The following is a 23,518-nucleotide window of genomic DNA, read 5'->3' as shown; positions in this document are numbered from 1 at the left end:
TTATGTGTTAGTCTGCCTCGTCACAAATAATTACAATGATTCTATGACTGAGTGGGATCTCATTCTCAACAGGGTAAAGGTGAAATGGACACGAGAATGAAGACTGTTGATGTTTGGAGGTGCTCATGAAATGTTTCTGAGGTCTCTGCCGTGTGCATGAACTTCTATTTCCCTCAGAGACGCTTCTCTGCTGCCCTGTGAAGAAAGCGTCTGGAAAAGGAGGATGTGGAACGACAATAAAACGCGTGACGACAAAGGACCGGCCAACGCTGCCGTCCAAACTTAGCCTTCAAATGACCGGCTGGATTAAAGCCGCGACCAGAGCGAAATGTCAGGAATGCCTCGGCTGACCTGACAAACCAAACCTGGAAACACAAGCTGTTGTTTGTGCACGCCGGGCTCAGCATGCGCTTTGGACCTGACGGCTTCCATCCCAAATCGCCAAATCCAAGGTTTGCAATCGGCAGCAGAGGGATCCGCTGGTTTCCAGTAGATCCCCGTTGAAGAACATCAAGCCGAGTGTTAAGCTAACTCTCTGCTAAAGCCTCCTGTAAACTGGTCAAAGGTTGCTCAGCGTGAGAAGCTCGGCCCCTGGGGGGGGGGGGGGGGGTGTTCAGGGCACGTCCCACCGGTAGGAGACCACGGGGAAGGCCCAGGACAGGGTGGCCTGGGCACGCCTCGGGGTGGTTTTACGGACTTCGCTCATCCCAGTTGTGACCTGAGTCCTTTCAGGCTCCCTGGAAACCTTCAGCTGCACCTGGACCCGGCTCTCTGCGCGGCCAGGTGTTTGGATATGAAAAGAATACACTTTGCTCAGGCTGACAACTCCTCATTCTGATAATGTGTCGGGTTAAGGTAGAGGTAAAAACTGCTGAGTCATGAAACAAACCGTCGCAGATGTCAAGAGACAGACCATAAGACTACACCTTATAGAGAATTGAATATTTAAATACAGAACATGTTTCATTTTAGATTTTTTATATTTTATCTAATTTATTTTCATGTTCCTATTTTATTGTCTGTATTGATTTGCTGTTTTTATCTTATGTACACATAAGGCGACTTTTATGACCGACGTTTAGAAGCAGAGGAAGGTTAAATTCCTCCGTGACAAAGATCACCAGAGAGCCGTGCTAAAGCCACGTGCACATCCACACAGTGAACAGAAGTGTGTGTGGTGACGCAGCACACCTGAGATCTCCTCCAGGCACTGCTTGGCTGTCTTGCTGTACACCAGCTCTCCCTTGCTGGGGCTCAGGCAGGGGTCGACTGGGGCCACCGTGGTGCAGTCGTTCTCTGAAAATGTCCTGGAGTCAAAAAGAAATAAAGAGGATGGCCGTGAGAAGACGTGTCCGTAAGTGATTGGACACGCCAGTAGGAGCGGAGTACGTCGACGATGTGTAGAATCACAATCCTCAGAACACAGAGGCAGACCTGTTATGTATGCGTTTATGTAAGAGTACCTGTAAGAGTACCCCCCCCCCATCGCACGGCTGTTAGCGCTATCGTCTGCCTCAAAGATAAAACTCATAATAGAACCACATTTTATATTACAGTAATAATATTATATCATTGTTGTGTATCTTTATTGCACTTAAAAAGTTTTTTCCAGTGTTATCAGCGTTGATTTGAGTGTTTAGACGACCGGAACGGATTCAATCGTTATTTTATGTGGCAAACATTTACTTGAGATACGAATTATACTCGTATGTCAAGGTGTGACTGTACTTCAGAGTGTGTGTGAACATTTAGTATGTGTGTGTGTGTGCGTGCATCTGCTTCTCCTCCTCCACGGATTGAGTCCAATGCAGTCGGTGAGATACGAGTCAAGACGAAACAAGCCCAGGCGTGTGAGAAGCAGACAGACACACGCAGGAAACACTCCTAACCACACAGGAAACACTCCTAACCACACGCAGGAAACACTCCTAATCACACGCAGGAAACACTCCTAACCACACAGGAAACACTCCTAACCACACACAGGAAACACTCCTAACCACACGCAGGAAACACTCCTAACCACACAGGAAACACTCCTAACCACACGCAGGAAACACTCCTAACCACACGCAGGAAACACTCCTAATCACACGCAGGAAACACTCCTAACCACACGCAGGAAACACTCCTAACCACACGCAGGAAACACTCCTAACCACACAGGAAACACTCCTAACCACACGCAGGAAACACTCCTAATCACACGCAGGAAACACTCCTAATCACACAGGAAACACTCCTAATCACACAGGAAACACTCCTAACCACACACAGGAAACACTCCTAACCACACGCAGGAAACACTCCTAATCACACGCAGGAAACACTCCTAACCACACAGGAAACACTCCTAATCACACGCAGGAAACACTCCTAATCACACCCAGGAAACACTCCTAACCACACGCAGGAAACACTCCTAACCACACGCAGGAAACACTCCTAACCACACCCAGGAAACACTCCTAACCACACGCAGGAAACACTCCTAACCACACGCAGGAAACACTCCTAATCACACGCAAGAAACACTCCTAATCACACGCAGGAAACACTCCTAATCACACGCAAGAAACACTCCTAATCACACGCAGGAAACACTCCTAATCACACGCAGGAAACACTCCTAATCACACGCAAGAAACACTCCTAATCACACGCAGGAAACACTCCTAATCACACGCAGGAAACACTCCTAATCACACGCAAGAAACACTCCTAATCACACGCAGGAAACACTCCTAATCACACGCAGGAAACACTCCTAATCACACGCAGGAAACACTCCTAACCACACGCAGGAAACACTCCTAATCACACGCAAGAAACACTCCTAATCACACGCAGGAAACACTCCTAACCACACGCAGGAAACACTCCTAATCACACGCAGGAAACACTCCTAACCACACAGAAAACACTCCTAACCACATGCAGAAAACACTCCTAACCACACGCAGGAAACACTCCTAATCACACGCAGGAAACACTCCTAATCACACGCAGGAAACACTCCTAACCACACGCAGGAAACACTCCTAACCACACGCAGGAAACACTCCTAACCACACACAGGAAACACTCCTAACCACACAGGAAACACTCCTAACCACACGCAGGAAACACTCCTAACCACACGCAGGAAACACTCCTAATCACACGCAAGAAACACTCCTAATCACACGCAGGAAACACTCCTAACCACACGCAGGAAACACTCCTAATCACACGCAGGAAACACTCCTAACCACACAGGAAACACTCCTAACCACATGCAGAAAACACTCCTAACCACACGCAGGAAACACTCCTAATCACACGCAGGAAACACTCCTAATCACACGCAGGAAACACTCCTAACCACACGCAGGAAACACTCCTAACCACACGCAGGAAACACTCCTAACCACACACAGGAAACACTCCTAACCACACAGGAAACACTCCTAACCACACGCAGGAAACACTCCTAACCACACGCAGGAAACACTCCTAACCACACGCAGGAAACACTCCTAATCACACGCAGGAAACACTCCTAACCACACAGGAAACACTTCTAACCACACGCAGAAAACACTCCTAACCACACGCAGGAAACACTCCTAACCACGCAGGAAACACTCCTAACCACATGCAGGAAACACTCCTAATCACACGCAAGAAACACTCCTAATCACACGCAGGAAACACTCCTAACCACACGCAGGAAACACTCCTAATCACACGCAGGAAACACTCCTAACCACACAGGAAACACTCCTAACCACATGCAGAAAACACTCCTAACCACACGCAGGAAACACTCCTAATCACACGCAGGAAACACTCCTAATCACACGCAGGAAACACTCCTAACCACACGCAGGAAACATTCCTAACCACACGCAGGAAACACTCCTAACCACACAGGAAACACTCCTAACCACACAGGAAACACTCCTAACCACACGCAGGAAACACTCCTAACCACACGCAGGAAACACTCCTAACCACACGCAGGAAACACTCCTAATCACACGCAGGAAACACTCCTAACCACACAGGAAACACTCCTAACCACACGCAGAAAACACTCCTAACCACACGCAGGAAACACTCCTAACCACGCAGGAAACACTCCTAACCACATGCAGGAAACACTCCTAACCACACAGGAAACACTCCTAACCACACGCAGGAAACACTCCTAATCACACGCAGGAAACACTCCTAACCACACGCAGGAAACACTCCTAACCACACGCAGGAAACACTCCTAACCACACACAGGAAACACTCCTAACCACACAGGAAACACTCCTAACCACACGCAGGAAACACTCCTAACCACACGCAGGAAACACTCCTAACCACACAGGAAACACTCCTAATCACACGCAGGAAACACTCCTAATCACACGCAGGAAACACTCCTAATCACACGCAGGAAACACTCCTAATCACACGCAGGAAACACTCCTAACCACACGCAGGAAACACTCCTAACCACACGCAGGAAACACTCCTAACGCACACGCAGGAAACACTCCGAACCACACGCAGGACACACTCCTAATCACACGCAAGAAACACTCCTAATCACACGCAGGAAACACTCCTAATCACACGCAGGAAACACTCCTAATCACACGCAAGAAACACTCCTAATCACACGCAGGAAACACTCCTAATCACACGCAGGAAACACTCCTAACCACACGCAGGAAACACTCCTAATCACACGCAAGAAACACTCCTAATCACACGCAGGAAACACTCCTAACCACACGCAGGAAACACTCCTAATCACACGCAGGAAACACTCCTAACCACACAGAAAACACTCCTAACCACATGCAGAAAACACTCCTAACCACACGCAGGAAACACTCCTAATCACACGCAGGAAACACTCCTAATCACACGCAGGAAACACTCCTAACCACACGCAGGAAACACTCCTAACCACACGCAGGAAACACTCCTAACCACACGCAGGAAACACTCCTAACCACACAGGAAACACTCCTAACCACACGCAGGAAACACTCCTAACCACACGCAGGAAACACTCCTAACCACACGCAGGAAACACTCCCAATCACACGCAGGAAACACTCCTAACCACACAGGAAACACTCCTAACCACACGCAGAAAACACTCCTAACCACACGCAGGAAACACTCCTAACCACACGCAGGAAACACTCCTAACCACACAGGAAACACTCCTAACCACACGCAGGAAACACTCCTAATCACACGCAGGAAACACTCCTAACCACACGCAGGAAACACTCCTAACCACACGCAGGAAACACTCCTAACCACACACAGGAAACACTCCTAACCACACAGGAAACACTCCTAACCACACGCAGGAAACACTCCTAACCACACGCAGGAAACACTCCTAACCACACAGGAAACACTCCTAATCACACGCAGGAAACACTCCTAATCACACGCAGGAAACACTCCTAATCACACGCAGGAAACACTCCTAATCACACGCAGGAAACACTCCTAACCACACGCAGGAAACACTCCTAACCACACGCAGGAAACACTCCTAACGCACACGCAGGAAACACTCCAAACCACACGCAGGACACACTCCTAATCACACGCAAGAAACACTCCTAATCACACGCAGGAAACACTCCTAATCACACGCAGGAAACACTCCTAACCACACGCAGGAAACACTCCTAACCACACGCAGGAAACACTCCTAACCACACGCAGGAAACACTCCTAACCACACGCAGGAAACACTCCTAACCACAAGCAGGAAACACTCCTAACCACACGCAGGAAACACTCCCAATCACACGCAGGAAACACTCCTAACCACACAGGAAACACTCCTAACCACACGCAGGAAACACTCCTAATCACACACAGGAAACACTCCTAACCACGCAGGAAACACTCCTAACCACACGCAGGACACACTCCTAACCACACGCAGGAAACACTCCTAATCACACGCAGGAAACACTCCTAATCACACGCAGGAAACACTCCTAACCACACGCAGGAAACACTCCTAACCACACGCAGGAAACACTCCTAACCACATGCAGGAAACACTCCTAACCACACGCAGAAAACACTCCTAATCACACGCAGGAAACACTCCTAACCACACGCAGGAAACACTCCTAACCACACGCAGGAAACACTCCTAATCACACGCAGGAAACACTCCTAACCACACAGGAAACACTCCTAACCACACGCAGGAAACACTCCTAATCACACAGGAAACACTCCTAACCACACGCAGGAAACACTCCTAATCACACGCAGGAAACACTCCTAACCACACAGGAAACACTCCTAACCACACGCAGGAAACACTCCTAATCACACGCAGGAAACACTCCTAACCACACAGGAAACACTCCTAACCACACGCAGGAAACACTCCTAATCACACGCAGGAAACACTCCTAACCACACAGGAAACACTCCTAATCACACGCAGGAAACACTCCTAACCACACAGGAAACACTCCTAACCACACGCAGGAAACACTCCTAACCACACGCAGGAAACACTCCTAACCACACACTATCCTATAAACACATCTTACCGGTACATGAAGGGGGCTACGGTGGCGGTATTCGGGTGGTTGTGCTGCTGCTGCTGAGGAAGCTGAACTACGCCGTTGCCTCCGAGCACTCCTCCTCCTCCTCCTCCTCCTCCTCCTCCCAGCATCCCACTGGACCCAGATATGGCTGAGGTGCTGGTGGAGGAGGTCATGCTGGTCCTTTTGCCCTCTGGGCCCCCGATGGAGCGCTGCATGTAGAAGCTGCCGCCCTGCCCACCTTTCATCAGCTTGCTCCGGTCACCGTCTCCACTGCGCATGTTGCCGCTGCTGCTTAAGGAGGCCTGGCTTTGGCTCTGAGGTTTTGACATTGTGCTGGACGGAGCTTTCAGTCCTGGCTTGGGGATGGTGCTGGAGGCAGAGCAGCTGCCATCTTTCTTTCCAGATGATGGCTTCCCTCCCTTGGGGATGAGGCTGGCAATTTTGGAGGTCTTCTTGGTGGGATCAGCAAACGACTCGCGCTCCTCTTTGGGGGGAGAGCTGTCCTTTGAAGATTTCCCACACTTACTTCTGTCCTCCTTGTCTTTTGACAAGGATCTGCTGCCATTGGGGGACGCTTTTGAAAATGAAGAGGGCGTCTTGCTTGAAGCGGTAACAGATGATGTGGGGGTTTTGGTAGATATTTGCTTGCTCGTAGCGCTGCTACTCAAGCTAATGCTCGCCGACCCCGTGGGCGTCGACATATCCTCACCGTACTCCAACAGGTCATCCTCCTCCTGCAGAGCCATCTCTGCCACAGACGGCGATGCTCTCGAAGCCGATCTGGGGTTAATCAGGCGGAACTTTTCCAACATGGACCTCTGGGGTCCACCGGCACCGACCGACCCGACTTTTGATCCATCGCTTGCATGTGACAGAAGTCCCTCTGAGGCCTGAGGTGATTGGGAGGGGGAAGGCGAGTGGGTGGGGCTTGATAGCATCGACGAAGTGGCACTGTGCTTGAGGTTCATGGACTTGCTACGCCAAGACTTGCCGGTGGAGGGCGAGGGGATAGCAGAGGCCGGCTGCTGCCCGCCGAGGCTGGTGGGCACCATCCCAACAGTACCACTCCCATTCACCCCAGCGAGTGGAGGCGTTCCCCTCACGGCTTCTGAAACAGAAGAGGAACAAGATGGAGACGGGCAGGAAGAAGAAGAACGGCAATGGTTGGTGTGCGAGAGCACCCCCCCTTTGTTACGATCACGCCGCCGGCGCCATTGCTATCTGTGCTCGGTTTAACGGTAATATGCACCACCGTTACCGGGAACCGGTGCTCCGGTCGCAGAGACTGACTTTGACCAGCAGGTGGTGCCGGTGCCACGCCCTCACCGTCCGTAGGGAGAGGGTATCCTACAGCAGCTCCACATTGAGCCATTGAAACGTGATGAAAGTTTCGGTTGATCGACTTTGTGGGTGAATAAACGTTCTCACAGCGTTCAGGTCAGCCACGCCTTTCTGCGTCTCCTCGTGGTCTTTAGATGTTCACCATTCACTGACCTTTAACCTCATTCGCGGCCTGAATGCTGAGCTTGAACCACAGAAACGTCAAATAAACGTCTCTGCTGGGCTTGCTGGTGAGCGGCGACCGTCACCCCCCCACGTCACCTGCTTGCTTCTCCAGACATCAGCACCGCCTTCCCTCCCCGTGTCCCTCCCTCCCCGTGTCCCTCCCTCCCCGTGTCCTTCCCTCCCCATGTCTTTCCCTCCCCATGTCTTTCCCTCCCTGTGTCTTTCCCTCCCGTGTCCTTCCCTCCCCGTGTCCCTCCCTCCCCGTGTCTTTCCCTCCCTGTGTCCCTCCCTCCCCGTGTCCTTCCCTCCCCGTGTCGCTCCCTTCCCGTGTCCCTCCCTCCCCGTGTCCTTCCCTCCCTGTGTCTTTCCCTCCCCGTGTCCTTCCCTTCCCGTGTCCCTCCCTTCCCGTGTCCCTCCCTCCCCGTGTCCTTCCCTCCCTGTGTCTTTCCCTCCCCGTGTCCTTCCCTCCCTGTGTCTTTCCCTCCCCGTGTCTTTCCCTCCCCATGTCTTTCCCTCCCCGTGTCCTTCCCTCCCCGTGTCGCTCCCTTCCCGTGTCCCTCCCTCCCCGTGTCCTTCCCTCCCGTGTCTTTCCCTCCCCGTGTCCTTCCCTCCCCGTGTCCCTCCCTCCCCGTGTCCTTCCCTCCCCGTGTCTTTCCCTCCCCGTGTCCTTCCCTCCCCGTGTCCTTCCCTCCCCGTGTCTTTCCCTCCCCGTGTCCTTCCCTCCCCGTGTCTTTCCCTCCCCGTGTCCTTCCCTCCCCGTGTCTTTCCCTCCCCGTGTCCTTCCCTCCCCGTGTCTTTCCCTCCCCGTGTCCTTCCCTCCCCGTGTCCTTCCCTCCCCGTGTCTTTCCCTCCCCGTGTCCTTCCCTCCCCGTGTCTTTCCCTCCCCGTGTCTTTCCCTCCCCGTGTCTTTCCCTCCCCATGTCTTTCCCTCCCCGTGTCCTTCCCTCCCCGTGTCCCTCCCTTCCCGTGTCCTTCCCTCCCCGTGTCTTTCCCTCCCCGTGTCCCTCCCTCCCCGTGTCCTTCCCTCCCCGTGTCTTTCCCTCCCCGTGTCCTTCCCTCCCCGTGTCTTTCCCTCCCCGTGTCCTTCCCTCCCCGTGTCTTTCCCTCCCCGTGTCCTTCCCTCCCCGTGTCCTTCCCTCCCTGTGTCTTTCCCTCCCCGTGTCCTTCCCTCCCCGTGTCTTTCCCTCCCCGTGTCCTTCCCTCCCCGTGTCTTTCCCTCCCCGTGTCCTTCCCTCCCCGTGTCTTTCCCTCCCCGTGTCCTTCCCTCCCCGTGTCCTTCCCTCCCTGTGTCCCTCCCTCCCCATGTCCCTCCCTCCCCGTGTCCCTCCCTCCCCGTGTCCCTCCCTCCCCGTGTCTGGGCGCTCTACGCAGGCCAGAGGAACCGGCCCAGCCCCGAAGCACAACGCAGGCTTCAGCAAAGATCTCTCTTTACATTGTGATGTAGTAAAGGTCAGAAAAGGTCAATCACTGATTAAAGATATTAATTTAACGTGAATTTTGTGCTGTGTGTTTCCCGGCTTTATTTAAAACTCCTGCATAATTAAAGAAAGTAACTAGAGATGACTAATGACACCGACTATGCACTTCCTGATGTGTGCTTAGAAGCTGCGCTTCATGGGACTGTTGTAGCTGGTCCCTGCTGTCAAGGTGGATCTGCAGGGTAAAACTAGCCGGTTAGCAGGTTAGTTTTAACCTAGAGATCCTCACACAAGTCAACAGACCAGCTGGTGTCAAGACAAACATGTGTGTGTGTGTGTGGGTTTGTGTATCCAGTCAATTACTCCTGTCTTTAGGGCCCCCACCCCCTTCTCTTTCACACCACGCTTTTCACTGTGCAGAAACTTGCTGTTGCCATGGCAACAGACTCTTCCCATTTCGGTGTATATTTTATTCGGTATCTGCGGCCAGAATATGAACTGTCACTTCTTTCTGGGAGCAGTGAGTTTGAACAGGTGCTGATGTGAATATCATTTGCACACATGCAATTAGAGCCACGCCTCCTCCATCCTCTTCCTCTGCAGGTCGAGATGAAGGCTGCAGCTGGACAACACACAATAGCCTTCCTCCAGGAAATGTGCAACTTCTACAGTTTCACACCTTCCTCCTCATCACCAGCCTCCTTCTGTCTTTACTGGAAATAGAAAAATAAATCTGACCTTTAATGCTACAAATGAGTTGCTGAGGCTAATTAGACAGTCGCACGGCAACAAGAATGATGCTCTCTGTGCCTTTGAGGTTCTGTTCTGGGGTCAGAAAACAAAAAACACACAATCACCTACGAAGGATGTGTTTCATAAAGTCTCTTCGTGAATCGACGACGACTCGGGATCAAACATCTGAGCTCACGTGTCTGAATTGAGCGTTTGCTTTCTTTCAGCAATTTATATTTTCATACTGTAGAAAGCAAACTTCAGTTTTAAAATTTAGTGAATCAAATTTTGCCTGTGGACTAAACTTTTCACAAGTTTCATATCTGAGAAATCTGAACTTAAAAGAAGAACTGAAATGCTCCATAGATATGTAGAATAACAAGATGCACTGCCAGCGTTTCTGTTTCATGCTCCAGAAGTTCAAGCTGACTGATCTCATTTGTATATTTTGCCTCCAGTTGGTTCAAGGGGATAAAAAAAAACTTGTGAAGTATAAAGTAACAGCAAGATCAATCAAACTTTATCACAGGGACAAATGAAAGTATATGAAAGAAGCATGTGGGAACCGTTGCTCTTTCACTGGAACCGTTGCTCTTTCACTGGAACTGTTTCTTTTACACTGGAACTGTTTCTTTTTCACTGGAACTGTTTCTCTTTCACTGGAACTGTTGCTCTTTCACTGGAACTGTTGCTCTTTCACTGGAACTGTTTCTTTTTTACTGGAACTGTTTCTTTTACACTGGACTTTTGCTCTTTCACTGGAACTGTTTCTTTTACACTGGAACCGTTGCTCTTTCACTGGAACTGTTTCTTTTTCACTGGAACTGTTTCTCTTTCACTGGAACTGTTTCTTTTTCACTGGAACTGTTTCTTTTTTACTGGAACTGTTTCTTTTACACTGGACTTTTGCTCTTTCACTGGAACTGTTTCCTTTTCACTGGAACTGTTTCTTTTTTACTGGAACTGTTTCTTTTACACTGGACTTTTGCTCTTTCACTGGAACTGTTTCTTTTACACTGGAACTGTTGCTCTTTCACTGGAACTGTTTCTTTTTCACTGGAACTGTTGCTCTTTCACTGGAACTGTTTCTTTTTCACTGGAACTGTTTCTCTTTCACTGGAACTGTTTCTCTTTCACTGGAACTGTTTCTTTTTCACTGGAACTGTTTCTTTTTCACTGGAACTGTTGCTCTTTCACTGGAACTGTTTCTTTTACACTGGAACTGTTTCTTTTACACTGGAACTGTTTCTCTTTCACTGGAACTGTTTCTTTTTTACTGGAACTGTTTCTTTTACACTGGAACTGTTGCTCTTTCACTGGAACTGTTTCTTTTACACTGGAACTGTTTCTTTTTCACTGGAACTGTTGCTCTTTCACTGGAACTGTTTCTTTTACACTGGAACTGTTTCTTTTACACTGGAACTGTTGCTCTTTCACTGGAACTGTTTCTTTTTCACTGGAACTGTTGCTCTTTCACTGGACTTTTGCTCTTTCACTGGAACTGTTTCTTTTACACTGGACGTTTGCTCTTTCACTGGAACTGTTTCTTTTACACTGGACTTTTGCTCTTTCACTGGAACTGTTTCTTTTACACTGGACGTTTGCTCTTTCACTGGAACTGTTGCTCTTTCTCAGGCTGCAGGCCCGGACCACATCCCGGGCCGGGTTCTGAGGGACTGTGCTGATCAGCTCTTCGAGGTGTTGACCGACATCTTCAACACCTCATTGTCCCAGGGCTCAGTGCCGACGTGTCTGAAGACAGCCACCATCATCCCTGTCCCCAAGACCTCCACCGTTTCATGCCTGAACGACTATCGGCCGGTTGCTCTGACTCCGATAGTCATGAAGTGCTTTGAGCGGCTGGTGATGGGGCACATTAAGGAGAGCGTTGATGACAGCGTGGACCCCCATCAGTACGCGTACCGGAGGAACCGCTCCACCGACGATGCGATCGCTTCAGTGGTTCACGAGGCCCTGAGTCACCTGGAGACCAGAGATGCTTATGCCAGGCCGCTGTTTCTGGACTTCAGCTCGTCATTCAACACCATCATCCCGCAGACTCTGGTCAACAAACTGGTGGCACTGGGGCTGAGCCCATCGATGTGCAACTGGGTCCTGGACTTCCTGACGGAAAGGCCGCAGCATCTCCTCCGCCCCCATCATCCTCAACACCGGCTCCCCTCAAGGATGCGTTCTGAGCCCTCTGCTGTTCACGCTGCTGACGTATGACTGCAAAGCCAAGTACCCGGGCAGTCATATCGTCAAGTTCGCAGACGACACAGCAGTGGTGGGACGCATCCTCAACAACGACGAGTCGGAGTACATGCAGGAGGTGGAACATCTGGTGCAGCGGTGCAGAGATAACAACCTCTGCATCAATGTGAAGAAAACAAAGGAGATGTTTGTGGACTACAGGAAAGGAAGCTACACCCCCCGTCAGTGACGTCTACAGCAGGAGGTGCAGGAAAAAGGCAACCTGCATCATGAAGGACCCCACCCACCCTGCACACGGACTGTTTCTCCCCCCCCCCCCCCCTCCCATCATGAAGGACCCCACCCACCCTGCACATGGACTGTTTCTCCCCCCCCCCTCCCATCATGAAGGACCCCACCCACCCTGCACATGGACTGTCCCCCCCCCCCCCCCATCATGAAGGACCCCACCCACCCTGCACATGGACTGCCCCCCCATCATGAAGGACCCCACCCACCCTGCACACGGACTGTCCCCCCCCCCCATCTGGGAGGAGGCTGCGCAGCATCAGGGCCAGAAGCAGCAGGTCCAGGAACAGCTTCTTCCCTGATGCTGAGTTCTGAACGGTGAATAAATTCAGTTCTTCCTCGTCGGACTAATTGTTATGTTGGATGCTGCTACTGGGGATCGTACAATCACTTTTGTGTATATATTTTTTCCAGGTAGTTTTACGTTGAATGAATGTGTGTCTGTTTTTGGCGCCTCGAGCTGGGACTGGAGTGCTGTTTTTCGTTCTTTCATGAGAGTGTTTGAATGAAAATAAACATTTATTGATTCTTGATTCTTTCACTGGAACTGTTTATTTTACACTGGAACTAACCCTAACTTTTCCTAGAACAATTGATTTTTCACTCCTTTGGACAGAACAAGTGAAGTTCCAACTCGGGGTGTTTTAGCTCTGCAAAGTTAAGGACTGACGTCTGACAGGACTCCATCGGGTGAAAGTCCCGAAAAGGATTTATCCATCTTTTCAGAGAAATGTCAACTTCCACAAAAAGCATGGAAGACAGCGATGGATTGATGTAGCAGTGCAAACCAAAGCAAATGGTTTAAAATTGATTCTCAACTTCCACTTCCCTTTTCAACTACAAACACTTGCTCAGAGACTCCGTGTCCAGCCGCCCTACTTCCTCTTGTTGAACGCTTTGAGGCTTCAGACAGAAAGATAACGATCGAGTGCAGATCCTGCACAAACCTTTACGACTGAAAGCAAGACAGGAGGACTGAGTTTGCTGGAGGCGCTTTGTTTCTGCTGCCTGATGCCACTCACTGCATATCTCCTCCACCTCCATCACCTCCTGATCACCTCTCAAATCTACTGAGTCCATCCTCCTGGGCTTTTCCCACATTAGCTGGGGAGTGATGTAGAAAAAAGCTTTAAAAAAAACAATTGAGCTAGAAAGCACGTTAATAGCTTGTAATGTGGTGGCGGTGATTATCATGCCATAAACTCTGCTGGAATGGGTTGAAAATGGCACCGAGTGTAATTATTGAGCCAGAAAGTCCTGAGGATTGTCCTAAAGGAGCCAAAAGGAAATCCATCATGCAGTGAAAGGGCCTGTAGGACAGACATTAAGTAATTAAAACATGGCGTGCTGACAGGAAGAGGCTGTTAAAACAAATATTGATATATTAACAATTCATTTAGTGCTGAATGAAGTCGTGAAAAAGGCGTTTTGGTCATTCCTCAAATGGATCTGGCTCCTTTGAATATTAATGTGTGCCTCAATTTAACAGCTTTGCTTGTAAACGAGTTGGATTAAAGAACTGGGATGATTCAGCAGACTGGTTAAAACAGCTAGAGAGTCAGCGGTGCCACCTAGTGGTTGAGATCGAGAATGTCAAATCTGTACAAATCTGTACTTCGGCAATAGTCCATTGGTGTCCAAACATGAACGTGTCCGAGGGCCAAGAGTCTCTGACGACTAGATTTAAAACAACCAAAGAGCCACATAAATATTCTGTTATTCAATATTTTCATTTCTATGAAACGAAATATCAGCATTCAGATTAAATCAGGACACGCCCGTTATCTGAACAGCAGAAACAAACATTGGGCATGCCTGCAATAGTCCGCCCTCACCTCGGTCGTTGCCGCTGGCATACTGGAGAGGCTTGCTCTTGTCGATGCTGTTGAAGCTCTGGCTCCGACGGTTGAGGTTGGATGAGCTCGGGCTCCTGGAGGCGCCGCTGCCTGCAGCAGGTGCTCTGGAGGGGCCTGGTAACCTGCAGGGGCCAGCGTGAGGGACAAAGTTCAAGGGCATATATATATACATGGAATATTCATATAATTAGAATTTAAGATATTCATTGTGCAATAATTAAAAGAGATAATCGTAATTAAAATAAATAAAATGTTTCATACATTTTAGAAAAAGCTGAGATCGTTGGAAGTGTTTGATGTTTAACATGCACACCTGCCAAGGAGGCTTGTGTTTTCAGACAGTCTCTCAGAATCTTTTTCTCTCCACAAGCCTGTCTATGAGATGTTTGATTTGTTACGCTACGGCTGAGAGATTTCCACAACTCCATCGTCGCCGCTTAAATAATGATCTCATCAAAAAATATCAGTTTTCTTGTGCAAGACTATTTTTTATGTTTTCACTCATTTTTTTTGTTGGACGTTATTCCAAAGAGATTTTGAATCTGGCTCAGGATGATAAGATTTCTCAACTGAGGATTTCATCTATCCGAGCTGATCAGACTCAGTGAGAATGATATTTTTATTCTAATATTCTCAAATACAACCCTTAATGGTTTAAACATGTATTCAAAACGTGGGTTTTTGAGTCCATGCTAAAAAAAAGATAAAACCTTCTGAACGTTTCTGCCCCCGAAGCTCCTGCGGCATCCTTTTACACCGATAATCGATTCGCTACGCTGAATATGTCACTGGTGCCTGACTTGCAGATGGAGGCGAGATGTCGGAGAGGAAAGTTACTTTTAAAGGCTGGAATCCTGAAGTGGTCAAAATATGGACGTAAAATGTTCTTCTAAACTAAACAAATCAGACTGTGATGCCCTGCATGGACAAAAAATAAAATCTCATAAAAAAAACATCTTGATTTCAGAGATTTCTATCTAGACGGTCAGCAGATCTGTTTCATTCCTTTGGCAAACAGACGCTGGTATGACATCATCATGAAGAGACGGTCACGCTCATTCTGTGCATGGAGGATTTGAAAGTAGCAATGCTGGAATAAACACGAGATTAAACTCCTTTATATACATTTCTGGGTTCAACCACATGTTTAAAAGTTTGATCCCATTTAGTGTCAAAGCTGAAGCCATTTTCAGAGATAAAAGTAAAGGAATGATTTCATCTCGCCGTTTGTCCGTCTCTGCTGCGAAAGGGGGAGACATCAGTCGTCAATCAGTCGTCAATCAGTCACTTATCATTCCTCCATTGAATTTATTACAGCTTTCTATTATTTTGATTATTGACAATTAATACAAATCAAACTTTATAAAACTAATTGAACATTCTATATCCAAATAGGAAATCAGGACAGTCCTAAAATGATTTTCAAACCAAGGTAAAAAGCAATGACAACTGGCCATGCTAATGCTAATGCTAAAGGCCTCATGTTTAACATCACTGGCAGGACAGCTCTTGCTGTGCGGGACTGCAGCTCCTCGAACCGACATCTCTGAAGCAGAGTTATGCTTTTAAAACTTACCGGCGGCTGCAATTACGCCGTTCAGCACTTCCGCTAATGCGGCAGCGCGTACGCAAAGATTTACTTTGGGTGTCTGTCTCGAAAAAATAAAACGTGGCTCAGCGATGAACCGACCAGCGCAGCATGGAGTCAGAGCAAAGCTGCCTCCTAAGCTAGCCCACGTGCTGAACCATGCTAACGCTGCTCCATACAGACAAGTGGGCAAAAACAAAATGTCAATCTCATGACAGTTAATGTGCCAAAGCCTGCGGTACATTCACTTTGCATGACTTTTTGATATCATAAAACACCTGGCTGAACATCTGTAGTGGTGACATCAGCAGACCCTGGATCAGCCACCCACTGGGATGAAACATGAAAACCCAAAATACAAAGAGAGACAGAAAGACAACAGAGAAATGACAGGGATGAAAAGGACTGCGCTACAAACAGACAAGTAATAAAATGCTCACACGAGGTACAACCAAGGAGAAAAGAGACACTCACAAGGGGGGGGGGGGGGTGAAAAATTCAAAAGAACTTATTAAATAGAATGAAAGAAAATGAAAAGGAAGAAAATACTGTAGCTGCAAAAGATGACAGAAAATGAGAGATAAACAGAGGAAAATGAGGGTGAGATTGTAATTCAGGAGTCCCTTTAATCATCCCAGTCTTTCATCTTCCAAAATACATGTTTGATTATCATCAGCAGGTCGTTTGAGAGGGAAATGCAAAGGAGAAGCCGGGCAGTGATTCTATCTGCAGACAGACGGAGGAGTGTCTGACCAATGATGTCCAGCCTGATGGTGAGATGGGGGTGAGACAACATCATCATCATCATCATCATCATCATCATCAGATCAGTCCTTCCACAGGAGGAAGGGAAGTGTCCTCTGGTTACCAACAAGAACCCGTGAAGGAGGCCGCCTCTCGCCTCAGCTCTGCCTTGATGTGAGCGATCGAGCGCAGTTCCTGTTCGGAGGCTAGCCTCGGGCTAATAAATAGCACACAAAGCAGAGGCCCAAACTCCAGCACCTTGAGGGAAACGCTCTCCACGCTGCACTTTGAGCAAGGCATCGGTTGTTTTAGAACTGCTCAAACGTTCCTCCTGGGGGGAAACGAGACGATTAATGCTGATGAAGGTGAAGACGAGTTTCTCTGGTGGTAAGAAAGCAGCGATCAAGCTCATGACGATGGGTCTGGTTACGCCCACTGACCTGTGCATTTCTTTGTCTTGTATATGTGGAAGATTAAAAGAGCAGTTTGTGCAACGCGCCCTCGGGGAGGTTCATGCTGGTGGTGCGAGATGGCAGGATCCCCAGGGGGCTGAAGGATCCCCAGGGGGCTGCAGGATCCCCAGGGGGCTGAAGGATCCCCAGGGGGCTGCAGGATCCCGCCCAGGGGGCTGCAGGATCCCCAGGGGGCTGCAGGATCCCGCCCAGAGGGCTGCAGGATCCCGCCCAGGGGGCTGAAGGATCCCCAGGGGGCTGCAGGATCCCGCCCAGAGGGCTGCAGGATCCCCAGGGGGCTGCAGGATCCCGCCCAGAGGATTGAAGGATCCCCAGGGGGCTGCAGGATCCCGCCCAGGGGGCTGAAGGATCCCCAGGGGGCTGCAGGATCCCGCCCAGAGGGCTGCAGGATCCCCAGGGGGCTGCAGGATCCCGCCCAGGGGGCTGCAGGATCCCGCCCAGGGGGCTGAAGGATCCCCAGGGGGCTGAAGGATCCCGCCCAGAGGGCTGAAGGATCCCGCCCAGAGGGCTGCAGGATCCCGCCCAGAGGGCTGCAGGATCCCCAGGGGGCTGCAGGATCCCGCCCAGAGGACTGAAGGATCCCCAGGGGGCTGCAGGATCCCGCCCAGGGGGCTGAAGGATCCCCAGGGGGCTGCAGGATCCCGCCCAGAGGGCTGCAGGATCCCCAGGGGGCTGCAGGATCCCCAGGGGGCTGCAGGATCCCCAGGGGGCTGAAGGATCCCCAGGGGGCTGAAGGATCCCCAGGGGGCTGAAGGATCCCCAGGGGGCTGAAGGATCCCCAGGGGGCTGCAGGATCCCCAGGGGGCTGAAGGATCCCCAGGGGGCTGCAGGATCCTGCCCAGAGGGCTGAAGGATCCCCAGGGGGCTGAAGGATCCCCAGGGGGCTGAAGGATCCCCAGGGGGCTGCAGGATCCCGCCCAGGGGGCTGAAGGATCCCCAGAGGGCTGAAGGATCCCCAGGGGGCTGCAGGATCCCGCCCAGGGGGCTGAAGGATCCCCAGAGGGCTGAAGGATCCCCAGAGGACTGAAGGATCCCCAGGGGGCTGAAGGATCCCCAGGGGGCTGAAGGATCCCCAGGGGGCTGAAGGATCCCCAGGGGGCTGAAGGATCCCCAGGGGGCTGCTACGGGGTGTGACCATTGAGCATGGCTGAAGGCTTCCTGCAGGGGGTGTCGCTGAGTCAGCGTCTGAGCACAGACATTAAAGCAGAAGCAGTCGGTGTGCTGATGCCTTTGAAACGGTGAAGGAGCGATGTGCTCCATGCACGCATCCCGGTGTGAGCGTGAGTCACGCCTGCTACGACTTTAAACAGAATCCTTCTCCTGAGCCCTGAACAAAGTGTTTCCATTCAATTGGAGGTTAAGGTCCAGATGAGTCCTGGTCTGGTTCTGGTTCCACCAGCGAGGTCCTCTTCCCCGTGAACTCATCATCATATTATTAGGAGAATAAATGCATCGATTACCTGGTGTTCTTCTTCTGTGGTGACCCTGTTCCACTGTGGCCGGGAGGACTTGCATATCGTGCCGTGAGACTGAGGGGAGAGCAGAGAGAGCACAGTTCAATGAAGTCTCTGAAGCCTTGTCTTAATGCAATAAAGGCAGAGTGTGAGGAGCCATTCAGCTAGGAGCCAGCAGAGGAAGAGGAGGAGGAAGAGGAAGAGGAGGCCCAGGCTGCATGATGCCTCACACGTGTTTATTACCGCATGCTTATGACTAAGCCAATAACATCTGAGTGCATTTAGGGCAGCTGCATAAGAAGGTCCAGAGGGACCTTCAGCAGCGGGTCGGTGGCGGCGTTTGACGAGAACACGCAAGGAAATACCCACAGATTATAAGCCACGCCCCACTGTTAGTCACCCAGAGGGGGGGGTTCACGCAGGATGTAGTTAAAGCTGCACGGAGGGCACTTTGGGAATAAAGAGGTGCCTTTAATCAGCGTGCTAAACGACCCGCAGGGGAACGCAAAGGTGCCGAAGTGTTTTCAGCATGAACTGCGTGACCGGCAACACATGGGAGTGTCATAAATCCAAGTGAACAAAGCTGCTATTGAAGGCGAAGCCCTGCAGCAACTCCAAACGTTGTTTCTGGCGTGAGTGATAAACAGGAAGGAACCCCATTCGAATAAAAACATGATGAGAAAACGGCGTCCGTGGACATCAGGCTCGCTGTGCAGCCACCAGCAAATGTCCCTTTCTCCTATTTTAAAGAATTGTTTGGAGTACAGATAATAAAAAGGAAATGGAGATACAAAAATGAAGATGTAAAATATTTCAGGCCATGTTGTCGAACAAGAACTAATATTTCCTAAACTGAAGAGGAAATTTAGCAAAAATCAGCTGCAAAAAAAGTATCTACAGTGGAAACTCGATTAATGCGTTCCTACGTAGCAGATAAATGCCATGTCCATGCCTACAGTGATATTAATATGTAACTGATAACATGTAAAAGTGTAAATAATAGAAAAAACAAAAGCATAATAAAAGTTAATTTAACCCAATTCTGTGTTATTAAATCCCTCTTTGGCTGCGGTGTCGGGAGGGAGGGGAGGAAGGAAGGACGACTCCTTTGAAAGGGAGTCCTCCTCCATAAACAGAAAACTCCCCTTCTCTTTCTCTTGAGCTCAGTTTCCTTAAGAAAAGTCGATTTCTTCATCCCGTACTGCAGCAAGACCCCAAAAACGAACGCGATTGTCATATTTGGTGATTATTTCCTTCTTCTGTTAATCGGTTGTTCTCCCTACTTTCCTCTTTTCTTTTCCAGTAGTATTCCTGCTGAGTTTCTTTGGATCCATGATTAAGAGCTAAAGAGAACAAAGCGATCTGAGCACAGTCTTTCTCCTCCGGCCGGTCGTTCAAACTAAACCTGCTCGGGTCGACTCCGCCTTCGTCGGCGTGTCTTCGGTTCTCCGCGGCTCCACTCGTGTGTTTGAACTCCGAAAAGCTCTTCGACTCCCGAGGCATTGTAAACTGCATTATTTTGGATAACAGAACGGCGTCTGTTACAAGCCGGAATGGAACATTAAACGGCACAATGGCAACAACGCCACCTTTGTAGCAACAACCGAAATGAATTTAGCTCAATAAAGAGCTGCCTCTAGCGTCCCACTTGTCTTCGCACCCTCCCCTGGCTGTCCGATCAGCTCGGAGCGGCGGCGGCGGCTCGTCTGTGGAGCGCGTCCTCTGAGCTTCAGCTGGACCGAGCAAGCAGCAGACGCCAGCGACCTGTTTGGACGACCATCTTTTCCGACAACGCGGAGCAACTTGCTCTCTGTCTTGTGGCCGTGGGCTGCCGGTTTGACAATCGACCACGATGCTTGAGCTGAACGGCTCTGCTGTCTCTCAGCGCCGACGCCGACCGACTAAGCGCCGCTCTGACGTTCAGATATTCTCCCCAGCTAAACGTGTTCATCATAAAAACGACCAGAGAGCAGACACAATATGAATGATTTCACAAATCCCAGATGCAATGAAGCAAAGCGTTGCTCATGCATCATTTCCTCGTCTAGAGGAGAAGGACCGGAGGAGGAGCGGAGGAGGACCGATGCAGATGTTTCACCTTGCTGGATGGATCTAGAATAAATGTCATCATTGTGAGGAGTCGACCGACCCGCACAGAGAGATGACGTGATGTTCGACGAGGTGAAACCGGAAAAGACAAACATCCTTTAAGGTCGAATGAGCCGCTTCCCTCTCCAGAGACGCTTCACAGTCTGAGCCCGTAGGGCCTCACCTGTGAGGAGGTGCTGAGCAGCCTTTGATCATAAGGCTTCACCTGTGAGGAGTTGCTGAGCAGCCTTTGATCATAAGGCTTCACCTGTGAGGAGGCACTGAGCAGCCTTTGATCTTAGGGCCTCACCTGTGAGGAGGTGCTGAGCAGCCTTTGATCATAAGGCCTCACCTGTGAGGAGGCACTGAGCAGCCTTTGATCGTAGGGCCTCACCTGTGAGGAGGTGCTGAGCAGCCTTTGATCATAAGGCTTCACCTGTGAGGAGGTGCTGAGCAGCCTTTGATCATAAGGCCTCACCTGTGAGGAGGTGCTGAGCAGCCTTTGATCGTAGGGCCTCACCTGTGAGGAGGCACTGAGCAGCCTTTGATCTTAGGGCTTCACCTGTGAGGAGGTGCTGAGCAGCCTTTGATCATAAGGCTTCACCTGTGAGGAGGCACTGAGCAGCCTTTGATCTTGGGGCCTCACCTGTGAGGAGGTTCTGAGCAGCCTTTGATCATAAGGCCTCACCTGTGAGGAGGCACTGAGCAGCCTTTGATCTTAGGGCCTCACCTGTGAGGAGGCACTGAGCAGCCTTTGATCTTAGGGCTTCACCTGTGAGGAGGTGCTGAGCAGCCTTTGATCTTAGGGCCTCACCTGTGAGGAAGTTCTGAGCAGCCTTTGATCGTAAGGCCTCACCTGTGAGGAGGTGCTGAGCAGCCTTTGATCATAAGGCCTCACCTGTGAGGAGGTGCTGAGCAGCCTTTGATCTTAGGGCCTCACCTGTGAGGAGGTGCTGAGCAGCCTTTGATCGTAGGGCTTCACCTGAGAGGGAGCTCAAACATTTGTTTGAGAAATATAAATACATAGTACGTACAGTAAACGTTTTCCTGTTATATACAGTAGTATACAGTAGTCCCACATTTTCCGCGGGGGTTACGTTACGTTCCAAAAATAACCCGCAATAAGTGAAATCCGTAATGTAGTAATTTTTATTTGTTTTTATTATTATACATGTACATAAATGTTTTAAGGCTGTAAAACCCCTCACCACACACTTTATACACGTTTAACAGTCAGGCATTAATCTAAATAGATTGTTTCAGTATTATAGAATGAAACCAAAGATCAAAACCTTTTCAGAACTAAACATTTGTTTGAGGAATATAAATATATAGTACGTACAGTAAACGTTTTCCTGTTAATAATGTTAAGGCGTGCAGGTCGAGGAAAGAGCCGCTTGGAGTGCAGAAGAACAAATATTCTACTCGTGCTGTCTTTAGCCTCTCATGCTGCTTTACTGGATAGCTTAGCACAGCGGAACGGCAGCGGCTACATGTAGCAACAGGAAGAAACAAAACCTAAGAGGGACGTGATGTTTATGCCCCTACAAAATAAAAGCCTCTTTTTACACAGAGAATAAGAGCGCTATTAAACAAACACTTAACAAATAAACATGATAGCTTTTAGGAATAACAAATTTAATTTTAATGATCAACCTACGAGGTTGAACACATAAGAAGTTATTAATAGCAACTCGTGCGTGTTTCAGAGTTCCTCCGACCGCGCCCCTTCGTCTTGCGCCGTTTCAAGGCGCGTTCAAGAGCAAAAAATAAAATCTGAAATTGCAATAAAAAACTCCGCGAAGCAGCGAAGTCGTGGAAAATGAACCGCATTATATCGAGGGACTACTGTATATGCGATGTCTCGAGTATATGCGATATATCGAGTATATGCGATGTCTCGAGTATATGCGATGTCTCGAGTATATGCGATGTCTCGAGTATATGCGATGTCTCGAGTATATACGATGTCTCGAGTATATGCGATATATCGAGTATATGCAATGTATCGAGTATATGCGATATATCGAGTATATGCGATGTCTCGAGTATATGCGATGTCTCGAGTATATGCGATGTCTCGAGTATATGCGATATATCAAGCACTCACGTTGAGATGCTACAAATAGCATCGCAGCTTGGACGACGTCCAACACACATTCATGCAAACAATATCAGCCGCCGCTGACGGGATTCCTCGAAAAATTTGAACGCCTCCATTGAAAAAAAATAAAAAAATAACATTTGTATATTCTTTCGTTTGGATGGTACAGCAGGTATACTGTAGTTTGATGACAAGCAGTAAACAGATCTACCTTAGCCAGTCTAGAACTTAAAGAACGATAGTTATTTAGGGCTAGCAATAAGAAGTGATAAGAATCGTTTAAATCCAACAACTGTAGACTTTGAGTGCTTTTAGTTGCATTAAAGAAAAAAGAAAAAACACACACAGGAAACATTTAGATTAAAAACAATCAAGAGAAATACTGGAACCATGTTCAAAACCCATTTACACCGTTACACATGCTTAGTAATCACTACCATTTCAGTATTATTCAATGACTCGATCAATC

General features: G+C 49.4%; 1 protein-coding gene across 1 annotated transcript in view; it reads right to left on the bottom strand.

Annotated features, from left to right (window-relative positions):
• The window catches only part of nav3 (neuron navigator 3), a 160,435-nt gene that overhangs the window by 59,010 nt on the left and 77,907 nt on the right, over nucleotides 1–23,518 (bottom strand). Inside the window, exons 6-10 of the mRNA XM_068755448.1 lie at nucleotides 18,864–18,932; nucleotides 14,578–14,720; nucleotides 6,588–7,692; nucleotides 1,192–1,307; nucleotides 299–301 (exon numbers count right to left, since the gene is read on the bottom strand). Of these exons, the coding sequence (XP_068611549.1) occupies nucleotides 299–301; nucleotides 1,192–1,307; nucleotides 6,588–7,692; nucleotides 14,578–14,720; nucleotides 18,864–18,932 (1,436 nt within the window). The remainder of the gene's footprint in view (nucleotides 1–298; nucleotides 302–1,191; nucleotides 1,308–6,587; nucleotides 7,693–14,577; nucleotides 14,721–18,863; nucleotides 18,933–23,518) is intronic.

Source organism: Brachionichthys hirsutus, chromosome 22, assembly GCF_040956055.1.
Source record: "Brachionichthys hirsutus isolate HB-005 chromosome 22, CSIRO-AGI_Bhir_v1, whole genome shotgun sequence".
NCBI classification, from domain to species: domain Eukaryota; kingdom Metazoa; phylum Chordata; class Actinopteri; order Lophiiformes; family Brachionichthyidae; genus Brachionichthys; species Brachionichthys hirsutus.
The sequence above is the reverse complement of the archived record's forward strand: the minus strand, read 5'-3'. Positions and strand labels throughout refer to the sequence as shown.